This window comes from Gambusia affinis, linkage group LG16 (assembly GCF_019740435.1).
Source record: "Gambusia affinis linkage group LG16, SWU_Gaff_1.0, whole genome shotgun sequence".
Classification (NCBI taxonomy): domain Eukaryota; kingdom Metazoa; phylum Chordata; class Actinopteri; order Cyprinodontiformes; family Poeciliidae; genus Gambusia; species Gambusia affinis.
Genome location: NC_057883.1, coordinates 16,136,474 through 16,151,265, shown reverse-complemented (window position 1 = coordinate 16,151,265; position 14,792 = coordinate 16,136,474). Strand labels below are relative to the sequence as shown.

General features: G+C 37.4%; 1 protein-coding gene and 1 long non-coding RNA gene across 2 annotated transcripts; one reads left to right on the top strand and one right to left on the bottom strand.

The window, feature by feature from the left end:
* The first annotated feature begins 580 nt into the window (after window positions 1-580).
* Window positions 581-1,682, top strand: LOC122846501. The gene is made up of 6 exons (XR_006373248.1): window positions 581-624; window positions 741-787; window positions 1,070-1,092; window positions 1,182-1,211; window positions 1,328-1,339; window positions 1,430-1,682. It is a non-coding gene; the product is annotated as an uncharacterized LOC122846501 (long non-coding RNA).
* A 1,743-nt stretch (window positions 1,683-3,425) lies between these two features.
* Window positions 3,426-14,447, bottom strand: mthfd1b (methylenetetrahydrofolate dehydrogenase (NADP+ dependent) 1b). Its single transcript, XM_044143502.1, has 28 exons — window positions 14,284-14,447; window positions 12,863-12,947; window positions 12,651-12,710; window positions 12,492-12,545; window positions 11,491-11,627; window positions 11,237-11,337; window positions 10,974-11,110; window positions 9,910-10,021; window positions 9,700-9,827; window positions 9,482-9,579; window positions 8,874-9,047; window positions 8,573-8,709; window positions 7,797-7,843; window positions 7,606-7,713; window positions 7,440-7,514; window positions 7,255-7,357; window positions 7,075-7,151; window positions 6,824-6,964; window positions 6,661-6,729; window positions 6,468-6,579; window positions 5,963-6,102; window positions 5,832-5,873; window positions 5,490-5,590; window positions 5,228-5,405; window positions 5,039-5,146; window positions 4,777-4,929; window positions 4,282-4,400; window positions 3,426-4,178 (listed from the first exon to the last, which is right to left on the bottom strand). The coding sequence occupies exons 1-27, from the start codon at window positions 14,319-14,321 to the stop codon at window positions 4,311-4,313; spliced, it is 2,805 nt and encodes a 934-aa protein (XP_043999437.1). The 5' UTR covers window positions 14,322-14,447; the 3' UTR covers window positions 3,426-4,178; window positions 4,282-4,310.
* Window positions 14,448-14,792: the final 345 nt, after the last annotated feature.

Below are 14,792 nucleotides of genomic sequence, written 5' to 3'. Positions count from 1 at the left end.
GCATTTGATGACGTTGAGTGTGAAATTTAAAATGGTGAAAATGACAGGCTTGTCAGGAAAAATGTTTAGGTTTGATTGGTCAAACCTAAACAGCATGAATGGACACTGAAAATAGATTCCCTAGAACACGGTTTGAAAAAATTCACAAACTGACTTCCATTATTCAGTTTGTGAAAATCAAATCTTTTTGGCAAGTTTAATTTTAAAGGGCACCATTCACCTTCAATCTTGGTAATCACTCATCTGCAATTAATGATGAACAAAATGCATCATATTATAATGTAGCTGATGACACAAACCGTCATCTTTTTGCAGGTGTGGCTCTTTTCACAATAGTTTAGGTTGTTTGGTTTGGACAAATAAAAGAAAAAGCAAATACAAGGACTTGCCCAGCCCTCGGGTGTTTTAGAAAGGCTCTAACTTGTACATTTGGGCTGTCATTAAACCTGGCAAAAGACTGTCTTGTTTTTTTCCTGCCGCACTCAAATCTTTCCTGTTCTCCAACTATCTAAGAGATGTATTTGGGCATAAGAGGGCAGGACTCCAAAAACACACCCACTTTTATTAGCTCAAAAACCACCAGAAACTGCCTTTACGCACATATCCATTTCATCTTGAGCTCAGGTATGTACCGGATGATTATTAGACCTTGACTGCAAGGAGTTTGAATGTTTACATTTTTGTTGTCGTCTTTTCTCTTCTGCTGAATTTCTTGCATACTTTGTCTTGGTTTTTAATAGGAAAACACTCGTGTTCTACTTTCATCATCAAGCTAAAATGAGCGATCGTAAGTCTCTTTGATTATTAAATACTAATGAGATAATTAATTATGAAATTAATTACTGATTTTTAGATAAAAAAAGAAAGAAAAATGCTAACTTGAAGTAGTCCTACTTTTCTTTCTATTTTTACCCATATGAAGCAAGAGATCAAAGATGCGTAATGCATTGCTGCAAGCAGCAATTTCTATGCCGTTTGTATTTTAGGATGATGTGCGTAGTTTTAATTCTAATTCATGTTAAAATACTAATTTATCACCTTTTTTGCCTTCAATCTATTACCACATCAGAAAAACAAACAAAGCCAGAAAAGGTAAGTTATCTTTACTTTCATCAGTCATTATAAACAAAATATGTGTTTGTATATATTTATTTACTTATTTATTTTTGTCACCGGCACAGGAGGAGGGATCAGGATCAGGATGTGAAGGAGTAAGATTACTTCTCTAGATCATTGCTAAATTTTTGTGAAGTTTTATTTAATTGAAAAATGATAATGTTGTTGTACTTATGTGTGTGTGTGTGTGTGTGTGTTGTGTCTTTCACAGGAGGAGGGAAAGGTGCAACCTTAACTTCTTGGAATTTAAGTGACACCAGTTTTAATTTTTATTCTATTTGTAAAATTGTTGCATTTTTATGGCTGCTTAAAGGGCAAAGGTAAAGACAAAGGAAAGGGGAAAGGTCACGGTCATGGTCATGGAGAAGGACATGGTCATGGTCCTGGAGGAGAGAAACACGGTCATGGTCCTGGAGGAGAAGGACACGGTCATGGAAAAGGAGGAAAAGGCGGCAAGTGAGAGACCACTGAGGCGACCCTACATAAAATGATGAAAAGTAATTATTTTGTCAAAAAGATTAATGTATGATTGTATTGCATTCCTCAATAAATAATCTACAAAATAAGAAGCTTGGCTCGTTAATTCCCTTCCAAACTGGTCCTTTATCTTGAATAAACAACATTAATATCAAAGTTCAATAGAATAAGACAAATCCTTCTAAAACTGCATAACACCAGTGAGAAAGAAACTAAAATAAAGGTTACGTATGAAAAATCTTTTCTAGCCAAAAGATGTATCCACTAATGTCAATGTAAGAAAAACAAGAAAAGGTAATTCTGTGAAAAAACTGTGACTGTTTGAATGCATCTGGTGTTTTCTGCTTATGAATGAGTAGAAAACAAGAACAGGCTGCATGATAATGATAATGATAATAATAACCAAACCTACAATGAGAGAACTGATTAGTTTTCATCATGGACAGGTTTGCAAGGCAGACAAATCTGCTTCCTGAACTTAACTCAAATGTGTGGTTTTGTCTAGAGCAAAAATATTCATATTCCTTACATTTTTTTAGAAGTTGTCATGCAAGTAAACTTCAATCCATTTATCAGGGCTGTTCAGACACATTAAATAAATTAGAATATGCCTCCTAGCTGGTCAGATTAAAAGTACTTTTTGAAATTAACAATGTTTAAGCAGATCGTTTTCATTAAACCCATATCTCTATGTTTTTATTGGTCTGATGCAATATTATAATCCCAACTATCATGTTTTTGTTAACTGTAAGTGGATGATAATCACACTTAACAAAAAAGGTAAAAACCCATACTAGTTTTTTTAAAAATTCATACAAAATTGAGAATTTACGGAGAACTCTTCAGTATCGTTCTAATGGTGTAGCTCCTTTTTAATCAAAAAGCACCACCCTCAAAACTACAAGTTGAGCAATAATAATGATGTCAGCAGCGGAATCCAGTTTGTGCAGGTGTGAAAAAATAAGACAACCGTTGGTTACTAATTATCTTCTTTTGACTGTCAGTTTCCAGAACCACAATGCAAGTGTGGAATAGGTTGAAGAGCTGCATGTGAGTTGGGGTTTTTTTTAAGTTAACTCGCATGCAGCTCTGGAAATTAAGGCTGCACAGTATTGGGTTTTGTTAGGAATGAGCTCCCATCAGCTGTCAAGAGTTAGATTTATCTGTATTAGCTGCATCGCCTGATTGTCATTTTTCAGGTTGTTTCGTATGAACGCCTAGAGGCAGTGAGGTGTATCCAAAGTTGTGTTCCGGTAGTGAATGGTAATGTTTGTAAAACACTCATAAAAAGTTTTATTTTCTCTTTTTCTTATTGTATTGTACTATATGATCTTGGTTTACTTTTCCTTTTTACTTGTATATGTCTAACTGGTTTGCTGTCTTTATTTGAATTATTAATATGTTGATGTTTTTATGTTGAAGTTCGCACAAGACCGAGATGATGTTAATGAGTTTAAAGTTAATGAATGCAATGTAACCAGCTGCAAAAGCTCAAATCATAAACACTTCTCTACTGCATTGGTTAGGTATTTTATCCAACTTGTTGAAGAAACATTTTAATTTCCTTTAATCCTCTTCCAGTAATTTTGTTTTGAGAACATGGAATTTTTTTTCTTTCTGATAAACTAATAAATTATTAACTATAAACCTAGTTTTTTTAACTTCTAGATTACCTGCCAACCTCTTCTGCATTTGTAAAAGGTCATGTATTTTTACTCTGGAGCTGATCCAGACAATATGTCTGTCAGGGTTTGCAATTGTTAAATTGAACACGTATCCAGAACAACAGTTGAGGGATGTTCATGTTGAAGAAAAACAAAAGTAAACTGAGATGAGGATTCCAATTAAAGCCACTTTATTTGGTCCTTTTTTAGTAGATTAAAAAAACAAAACAAAACAAAAAAATCAGGCCTTAAAACATAATAAAGCTAAATTTCACATTTCCATACATTAAAAAAAATTGCTTAATATACTGGGAAGTGAAAACTGAATTGAAAAACAATTTGCTCCGATCAACAAATTTTCTAGACATAAAGTTTTTAAAGACAGCATTACATTTACATTTAGGATTTAAATGGTAAGTACAGTATTTTTTTTTTTAAAAAGAGGCAATTACTCTTTAAGAAAAAGAAACTAGAGAACTAGCCTTCAATGTAGTATTAACAAATATAAACAGACAGCTAATGAAAGGCTTAAACGGTTGTGTTTGTTTATTTAGGAGTTCTAAGATATGAAATGCGTTGGATTAGTCAAAAATAATCTAATGAAAAATGTCAAAAATAATCTAATGAAAAATGTCGGCACGCCCTTCTTCTCCGCCTCGTGAGAGAGGGACAGGTGTGTCTTAGCCATGCAAATGGGAACATGATAGTTTGTTCCAACAAAGAGGTCCATTGAAGACCAGGTACAGCACAAAAATCTGTTCTGCAATTATATTCCTTGAATCATCAATTCATGGAAGCATCTTTCTGGAAAAAGACACTCAATCACACATGACAGGATGGAACCAGCTCGAAGCGCCTCAAGTTAGAACTTGTCCAGTGTTCATTCAGGCCCTGTGGGGTTGATGAGTGTTTCTATGGGCTCTGAGAGGGACAAGAAAGCAGAAAAAGAGATATTTAACCGTTGCTAACTCCTTCCTGTGGAACAGGAAGGAGTTTCCTGTTTCCTGTTTGCATTCTATATTACCTCAGTCATATAGAGAGGATGGATTTTCTTCAGAAAAGTCCATTGACTTGTTCGGTCTCAGGGTCCAAGTCAATATCATAGAAACAAGGCCGGGTGGGCAGACCGGGGATTGTAGGCATCTGAAGAGAAAATGCATTTTGTCCAAAATACTTATAAACAAAATATAACCATCCTGAAACAGGGGAACCTGTAAAATCAATCTGAAATTTGCAAAACATGCAAATGGGTTTCCATACTTATTGAGACTTAGAAAATAGTAAAAGGAAACTTTAAACCTCTATGTTTTATCTTTCTAGTGTCATATGATCATGATTCTTATCTATGAAACGTCACAAAAATATAGAAAGCAAATTACTGAATTTTGTTTTTTGTCGCAAGCAGAAGCTTTGCAGAAAACTATGAATACGACTACATCTTTTGGTGTTTTTTTGCAAAGTACACACACAGTTGTACCCAAAAACAAAAAGGCCTGTTTGATCAGGTTTGTGATCCTACCGTGCCGACCAATGGGAAGAGAAAGCCTGCACCGACGCTCGCTCGGATGTCTCTAATGGGAAGGATGAAACCTGTTGGCACGCCCTTCTTCTCCGCCTCGTGAGAGAGGGACAGGTGTGTCTTAGCCATGCAAATGGGAAGATTTCCAAAGCCCTGAAGCAAACGATAAAACATAATCTTCTCAGAACAGATTTCCCTTTGACAGTTACCTTTGCTGATCAACAGGAGTGGCAAGAAAACTTTCACTCTGCGGCATGCTGACCTGCTTGGTGTAGAGCTCCACCTTGTGTTGGGCCTCCGGGAGAAGTTCAATATCATCTGCTCCATAGATCTTCTGAGCAATTATTCGAATCTTGTCACTAACTGGGAGCTAAAACATAAACACTGCACCGTTTAAAAACAAGGAAAGCACAAGAATACTAGCGAAGTTTAATGTGGGTTGGAATCATACATCCAAATTATAGAGGAACTTGAAGTTGCTGGGAGCCTCGCTGGCCCTCTGAACAGCCTGTCCTAGGGCCACAGCACCAGCACCACCTTCAGCCCAGTGGGAGCAGCACACGGCATCGAAGGCTCCAGCAGCTTTGGCCGAGCTACAGATCAGGTCGAGCTCAGCCTGAGTGTCCGTCCTGAAATAGATGCACACTTACTAAATACAAGCATGAAACATTTTAGTCTGCAGTAGTAATGACATTGCAACATGTTACGCTCACTTGAAACCATTGACAGCCACCACAACAGGCACGCCAAAATGTTTGGCGTTTTCTATTTGTTTCCTCATGTTGCTGCAGCCATTCTTCAGAAGTTCGAGGTTCTGCACAGATGTAAAAATGTTTTTTAAAAAGTCTACTTAAATTTTCTTCATGTTCCATTGTTAAATGTTATTTGGAAATTAAAGTTTATTGATCTTTGAGAGGATGAGCTTACTTTACATTAGTTCAAAATGGTCTCAAACAGGCCTATGTGTGACCAAGTATGAGTGAAAGAATATGCACAGACTGCACAGAGTGGACTGACACTTGAGTGTTTTGCTGTTTGCTGCTTCTCAGCCTTACCTCCTCCACATATTCCTTTGGCAGTGGCATCCCAGCTGTAACCTGTATTAAAAAGTGTTTTTTTTACCCAAAAGGTGAAATATGAACAGAATGAAGACGACAACTCCTAAATCACAAAATAAGTGACTCACCGTTGGTCCTCCTCCGTGCATCTTCAGAGCTCGAACAGTAGCCACCAGGACTACCACATGGGGCCTCAGGCCCGAGTAGCGGCACTTGATGTTAAAGAACTTCTCCATGCCGATATCAGCACCAAAACCAGCCTCTGTCACTGTTTGATGGAGGTTGTGAGACAAAGGATTAAGAGCAGTATTGCAGATTTAAGTGTTGCAGTGTAAAAATGTGAAAACAGAACAATAATGTAAAACAACCAGGATTAATGTTTTCTATAGATCTTGGATCTTTTCAGCCCATTTTAAAATGATAAATGCAAAATTCCCATGCATGAATGTAAGCATATAAATACTTACATTCATACATGTGTGTGTTCAGAAAGAAACCACAAATGCATGATGAGAACATACAAACTCTATGCAGAAAGACCCCAGACTGGGATTCTAATATGAGACCTTCTTGCTGCAAGGCACCATTTCTACCAACTGCACCACGGTGTCACCCATGATAAATTCATCTTACCAACAAAGCCCTCAGGTCCAACCAGCTTCAGAGCGATTTTATCAGCCAGGATGGATGAGTTTCCATGGGCGATGTTGGCAAACGGGCCAGCGTGCACAAAAACAGGCGTTCCCTGCAGATTCAGAGAACCCATTTGCAGCTTTAACACAGATAAGCATCACAAGGATTAAGTTGTAGTTAAACACTGACAGACCTCTAGCGTCTGCATCAGGTTTGGCTTAATGGCATCTTTCATCAGCACAGTGAGTGCTCCACTGACTCCCTGCAGAACAAAAAGACAGTCTATCAAAACAAAAACTTTTTTCCTTCCACAGTTCTTATACAGAGAAGTCACACCAAAATGAAGAAGCACTGACCAGATCCTCTGTGGTGACGGGATCGCCGCTGCGGCTGGTGGCTACGACCATCTTGGCCAGGCGTTGTCGCATGTCCTCCAGGCTGCTGGTGAGGGCGAGGACCGCCATGATCTCACTCGCAACTGTGATGTCAAACTGAGCCTGCACCACACATTGTGATCAAAAACAGCTGTTGATTCTTTTTTTATAAAAGCGGTGCCTTTTTCAGTTTTTTTATTGAATGCCATTATCAAAACGTGTCAGAATCCCACCTCTCTTGTGTATCCCTTTTCGGTTGGCGCCTGGCCGATGGTGATCTTCCTCAGGAATCGATCATTTGTGTCCAAGACTGCAGAGAAATAAATATCCAGTGGAGATTTAAACATGAGGTTTGATACAGAAAAAAAAAGAAACTTTGGGGGAAAAAAAAGATTAATGAAGACATTTCAGACCTCTTTGCCAGGTTACAGAACTTGGGTCAATATCCAAACGGGCAAAGCGAGTGATCTCTTCATCAGTGAGAGTTGACGGATCAGTCTTCTCTATACCCAATTTCTACATCAACAATAACAAATTAAGAGTCAGAATTGCTTCATGTACAAGTAAAAGTTGAGGAGTGTGTAATGTAATCCCTTACTTTCAGTCTGTTGATCTGGACAGGGGAGAACGTCCTCTGCCCTCCACTAAGTGGGACCAAGCGATTATACAGAGCCTGAGTGAGAGTAAATGGGAAAAGGGGACATCTTGTTGTTAATTGTCACTTGTTATGATTTTACCCCTCATTTACAGAAGTGAAAACCCACCTTGTCAGACTGCGTTGCCTCATGAAACATGCGTGCGTCGACTGCAGCGGCTACCAAGTTGTTGGCAGCTGTGATGGCATGGATGTCCCCGGTGAGATGGAGGTTAAACTATGGATAAAATAAAACTTCATTAACTAAACGCATACATTTTTCCTACCAACTCAATAATGTTTCAAAAAGGTAGAAAGTACCTCTTCCATTGGAATGACTTGAGAATATCCACCACCTGCAGCGCCACCTGTTGAAAAGAAAGACTATTACAAATACAAGCTTGACAGCAAAAACGGAGAATTCTTTTGAATTGTCCTTTGTTGTCTTTAATTGTCTGGAGGTCAAGATGGTTAAATAAGGGTCACCATTTCTGTCTTGGTTTACCTTATGTTTATATCTTTATCAAACTTTAATGATTCAGAAGTTATCAGCAATCATTTTCTGGTACAGGCCAATCATACCTAAATTTAAAATGTCCTTTTAGTTCAAAGTTTTTATGATTCCAGGAAGTTTTGGAAGAGAAAGAATACCACAGAATGACAGATCCCCCACCGTACTTAGCAATGGTCATATTCATCCTTTGTTTCATGACTTGGAACTTTCAATAGCTGAAAAGTTTAATGTACTCTTGTGTTTCCAATTTTGAAGAGTGGCTCATAGAAAAGGGCCTCTGAGCCACATCATATTAATATGGCAGGGCAAAATGGAATTCAGAGATTTTTAATACAAAGTACTGGTTAATATAAAATAAAGAAAAATGATGAACATAAATAAGTTTAAATTTTCAAAAATACTGAAGGTGTATCTATTTTCAGGAAATTGATGTCGATGTCAACCTCAGCGGTACTGATGAGTTTGGAAAGAAAAAAGCTTTCTTGATGTGCGATTTCAGTGTAAGTTTAAGCAAATGTAATAAAATAAATTAAAAAGTGGTGCCAATAAGCATCAGGGTTTCTTATGTTCTTCTAATGCTCACCTTTAATGCCAAAGGTTGGTCCCTGAGAAGGCTGGCGGACGCAGGCAAACACATTGAGCTTCAGGTGGGCTCCCAGGGCCTGAACCAGGCCGATTGTTGTGGTGCTCTTACCTTCACCCAGTGGGGTGGGCGTAATACTGCATTCATAATTAGACAACATTTCAACCAATTAATACATATTAAAGTGAAAGAAAAATAAAACAGTTTCATGGACAGAATAAAACATGCTAATTTACTTAACAGAAGTATTTTTTAAAGTTTGGCTCATTTGTTTGCTTTTCAGTCCTGAAGGAACACATACCCTGTGACTACCACATATTTCCCATCCGGCTGGGACTGAAGTCGCTTGATAATACTCAGCTGGACTTTGGCCTTAGTTTTTCCGTAAAACTCCACTTCATCAGAAAGCAGGCCCACCTCTCTGGCCAGACGATCAATTGGCTTCGGAATGCAGGAGCGAGAAATCACTATGTCACTGTTGAAGATAAAAAAAAAAAAAAAACCACACATATTTTCACCTAAGTAGAGAACAAAGCTACGCTTCACGCTCAGTGCTTTCTAAATACACTTTTAACTTTCTTTAAATCCAACAACCTTGGCAAATTTCTATGGTATGCCATTATCAGTTTTTCATAAGACAGGGACAATTTTGTCATTACACACCGGTAAACTCGACCTACTAATTAGGTAGGCAATTCTAAGGACAATTGTGTTTCATTAAGGGACGTCATAGTGAAGGTTGGGATGGGTGGATTTTCTTTCCAGTTTACAAATCGGAACCACTTAGTGCTGGTCTAAATACATCAAATTCCAATAAACTATATTCAAGATGTTGCAACATGCAAAAAAGTTCAAGGTGTGTGAATACATTTTCATGACACCAAAAAAGTTATAATAAACAAAACAAACCTTGGTACAGGCTTCTGAAGGCTGAGCTTGGTGTAAGAAATGTCCCACTTCCCAGCCTGATGGCTCTCAAGGAATCGCTTTGCACTCAACACCGTATTCTAACCACATCAACAAACAAGAGACACACTTACTGACTTTAAATCTTAAGAAATGTGGATGGTATAATGATATGACCTTTGAGAAAATTCACTTGAGATAAATAAAAGATTCAACTTTACCCCCATCAGCATGGCCACAGTCATTGGTCCCACTCCTCCAGGCACAGGGGTGATGAAGCCCGCCTGCTCCTTGGCTGAGGCAAAGTGTACATCACCGACCACACGCTTCCCACTAGACTTGGTCTGATCTAAAAATAAATACACAACGTTTCACCTCAACTGTTTGAATTGTCACTTAATTTCAGAACGTTTTGAACCTAAACAAATGACCTGGAATGTGATTAATCCCACAGTCGATGACCACCGCTCCCTTCTTGATCCACTCTCCTTTCACCATCTCTGCTTTGCCCATGCCAACAACCAGGATATCTGCTTTACCCACCTGGACAGGAATACGAACAGTTGTGTTGCAAGTAAAAAAATAAATAAAAAAAAAAAACAGGCATGAAGGAGTCAGCAAAAAGAACTTTCAGAAAAAGAATGGAGGAACTGCTGGAGCAGGCATCTGCAATCTTTACAAACCTGCTACCCCCACCCCTCCATCCAGCTATACAAACTTTTTTTAAACTGCTCATTTTTACATAACCTTTTGTGAAAAGGCAACTTAAAAAATTTCAATAAATATTTACAATAGAAAAGTTGCGGTCATTTTTAAAGACCCACCATTTTATTCCTGTTTTTAGGTGGTAAATCAAGAAAAGCATAAAACATTTACAAAAAGAGAGTTGATACATTGTCTTGAATGAGAAGTGGGGATTTGTGGAAATTATTTAAACCAAAACAAAAACAATTTATTTTCAACGCAATGAGAACAAAATTAGTAAGTATTACTGATACTTGTATCATTCTGTTGTGGTAATTTAATGCAAGATTTAGCCCATACAAAAAAAAACTACGAAAATGCTAAAATCTCCATTTGTTATAACAATATCTTAATTTTGTTTTGGTTTTGGTTTGTTTTTTTTGGTTCTCTGCTGTTTTAGCCAAATTATTAAGAGGTATTCTGGAGATCCCAAAGAACCACATGTTGGTCTGGGTTCTCAGGTTGCAGCCCACAGGGCTAGACTAACAGTTGCTGTGAAGTTGCAAGAAGCAACAAGAAGAGTTCAAATTTCTGCAAATGAACACTGACACCAGTAATCCTGTTCATGTGCATTTACACATGTACAAGTAAAAGGTTTCGCTCTTCTTAAGGACATTCTTAACATTGTGCTTATGGTCACTTCAACCATAAGCACCAAAGACTGAGCAAGTTGAAGTGATGCTAATATCTGACGCGAGACGTGAAACTGAGAAAGGTAATAACAAGAAACATGCTAAAATTTAAAACGTACCTCTCCAGCCAGATCTGCAGTCTTAGAGTGGCAGGTGGTGACGGTAGCATGATTCCACAGCAGCAGATCATGCATGGGAGCACCAACAATCTTACTGCGACCAATCACCACAGCTCTTTTCCCTGCCACAGACACACCTGCAGAGAAGACGACATCACGGCATTTAGTCCACATCCACTCGTCTGCATGTCTTCTGTATGACATCTGTATGATTTTACAGCAAAAACTACTCCAGTGAGAGCTTTCTTCATGGCTGCATCTACCTGTCTGTCTGATCAGCTCCATGCAGCCATTTGGTGTGCAAGGGATGAAACAGTCGCCCAGATCTCCACGAGAAAGCTTCCCTGCATTTATGCTGGTCAGCCTGTGAAGGAGCCAGAAAGTACTGATCATACCACATTTATCTCCCTGAATCAATAAGAACTTTCGTGAGACTAATGATTTACTTTAACTATGATTTAGCATAAAATTAACTCCATTTGGAAATTCTTATAATGAAGTTTATGTCAGTTCTTACCCATCCACATCTTTCTCTGGTGCCACGGCATTTGTGACCTTTTCTGTGTTGATCTTGTGGATCGAATCTAAAGGCAGCTGCACAATGAGACCGTGGACTGATGAGTCCTCGTTCACTTCTCTGATGCTATGAAGGACCTGCCGGCAAAATATTATTGAAATCCTGTCAAAAGACTGTCTTTTAAAATGAAACATGACTCTTGATACAAAAGAAAACCACTTATTTTACAAAATTATAATAAATATATAGATTAATAAATCTTTAATTAGTAGTTTGTGTAGTTTGAGATCATAAAATTCACTTGTATTTAATAAGGATTTTACAAGACAGACCTATGTGAATTATTTGATGCTTTGTGGAAGCACCGTTTTTGCATTTCTGAATATCATTTCCACACATTCTCAGTTAGATTAAGGTCTTTGAGCACTTCTAGCATAAATATGTTTTAATGTTAACTATTACATTGAAGCTCTGGCTGTGTGCTTAGGGTTACTGTCCTGCTGAAAGATAAATCTCCCCAATCCGTGTATCACTGGTTGTTTCTATTTTCAGATAATTGACAAAATCAAACCTTCAACTAAAAAAAGTGTACTACAAACACATGTTGTCCTTTAAAATTAAATTACTCTTACAGAACTGAAGCCTATTTTTGTTAATTCACAGTTCAATATCGTTTTTTACTTCAAGATTTACTGAATATATATACTTTTTTATTTATAACATAAATACAAAACTTACAATTTTATTTCTTATTCTCTTGTTGGAGGTGGCACGCTAGCAGTGTAATTGAGACTAAAAAAAATTATTTTGTGGGATGTATAAAATTATTTTAGTAAAATAGAACTAAATAAATACATAAATAAACTAATAAATACATTTTCTGGTGAAACACTATGTGCTTAGACTAATTATTCAAAAAAGTATCAGTTGCAGCGCCAGGGTGACTATTGCACTGCTTCTGTGTAACTTCAGAATGTAATATAAATAAAATTTAATTTTACCTCTTCTTCAGTTGCAGTCTTTGGAAGTTTCATATGTATCGCATTTATTCCAATCTGCAAATACAAATAAAATTCTGTAAACATTTCAAATTACAAGTGCTTAACAGCTACTCAAAGCTATTCCTTAGATCAACAATCTGACCAGTAATCTGAAATTACCTCTGCTGCTGCCTTCAGCTTCATGCTGATGTACAGATTGGAATCTTCACGACCTCCAACCTGCCAGAACATAAAAGTATCACCTCATAATTTCTAGCATACAGGGACAATACTCATGCAAATGTATGCACAGTCTGTATTTATGTTAGCACACAACGTCAATAACAGGGGCATAAAAAGGACAAATTTCCGTCTGTCAAAAATAATCTTGCCTGTAAAACAACCAGGCCAGGCCTGAAGTTGGAATCCTTGAGTTTCATTTGCTCCACATCTTTCTTCAATTGCTCTCTCACTTGCCTAAGAAAAAAAAAGACAAAAAAGCCATATCATCCATGTTATTCCTCCAAATCCTAACAAATGTTCAGACCAGACAGATGCGTTGTGGGTATTTTGTTTTTGTGGGTATTTTGTTTTTAAACCAATGATTTCTCTATGCTGCCAATCTGGTTGCACAACAAAGTGGCCTTTCCAAAGGATGATCTAGTGTAAATGTTTTCTTTATCTTTATCTGTTTGATAGTCTGAATACTGGGAAACATTCCAGCACTTTGTGAAGTTAAATGACAGGGTCAATTGCACCAGAGGATTTGATAAGCCAGACAAAAAAAAAAAAAAAAGTTAAGTGGACTTTAGCTTCTAATCCATTCAAAAAGCAGTACTTTGTTAGACAATAATTGATTGCTTAGCTCAAGTATGCACACATGAAGATTGCACATAAAGCTTCAACCATGAGATGAAACTTCTGTGCATGACTTTAATTAAATCAAGCTGTATATCACTTTTATTATATAACGTATATATTGCAATATTTGCAATCATATTGGCAAATAAAAGAAAGCAGTCACAACACACTGCACAAATCATACTTGCCATATGTATTAAGATTGTCCAACAACTTCTGTTAAGCTTCAAAGTAGAGAACTTTTTCATATATTGTCCAAAGATTAAGTGTCTAATGAGTTATATAAGGGGCAGCAAGTTTTCATGTCTTGTGACATGCACGTGCATCTAAATTTCTTCCATGCTGCTGCAGGAGAAAGGATTTGTCCCTTTGCATGTGTGAGCCATTTGTAAAATGTAACCCTTGAAGAACATCTGTTTGCAGGTACTGTAAAAAAAAATGTTCAGATGTGACTTGTGCATGATATTTTGTCAATCAGTGCACTTGGGGTCAGTGGAGCAAGGGGACAAAGATCGAATCCCACCACAATCATACACATCTTACAAAATCCTGCAAAGGTCTGCACACATTGAAGGCCTGATTTAATCAGATAAAAAGGAAAATTTAAGTGTCACAGTCATGAGTTCAATGCACTTATGCTGACCTACATAAGCTGAAACTAGATGGGGTCCACTGTAAAAACTTTCTCCATCCTTGGAGTTATCAAACTCCAAGTTATCAAATAAAAAAAAAAAAAAAAAAAAAAAACATTTTGTGGACTCTATACTTTAGAAAACTCGCATAAAATACTACAAAAGCAACAACAAAAAATCTTTGATAATGTACTCAACTGAGCATTTGATCATGTGGTACAAACGGTTACTTTACTCAACAAGTCAGCGGCTTAGTTAACCAAAAGTTTACTCTGCTCACGCAAAACTCCTAAACATACTAGTTCAAATATAACACTTACGCTGAAACTTCTTTCCCGCTTATGATTTGAGCTGACATATTCGGTCTGTCTGTATCCGAAGTGACGGTGACCAGTGCAAGCTCGCCCTCTGACAAGAAGAAGAGCGTGGTGATACTAGCTCTCCAAACTACGCTTATTCAAAAGAAGCATGTTTGTAATTACGTCGGATGCATTAGCAAACATAACAGTACGCTTAAAAATAACCGTAGAACTTTCTGGAATAGGCCCAATCACGGAGCGCAGTTTACTGACGTCATAGGAGAGGCGTTACTTTACATGAATACGGACCAATCAAATAGCTACCTTAAAACATTAGATATGTCTTCTGACCAATAGTGTTTGAGAAACGTTTTTTACAAAGTAGAATTAAAAGAGTAAATGCTACATCAGCTGGCTTTGTCACAGCGCGAGTCTTCGACACTGAGTTTTAATCGACAGGAATCACGGTTTTCCTGACAATAAAAATTACCAAATATAGTTACAGGTCTACTAATTAAGCAAAATTAAGC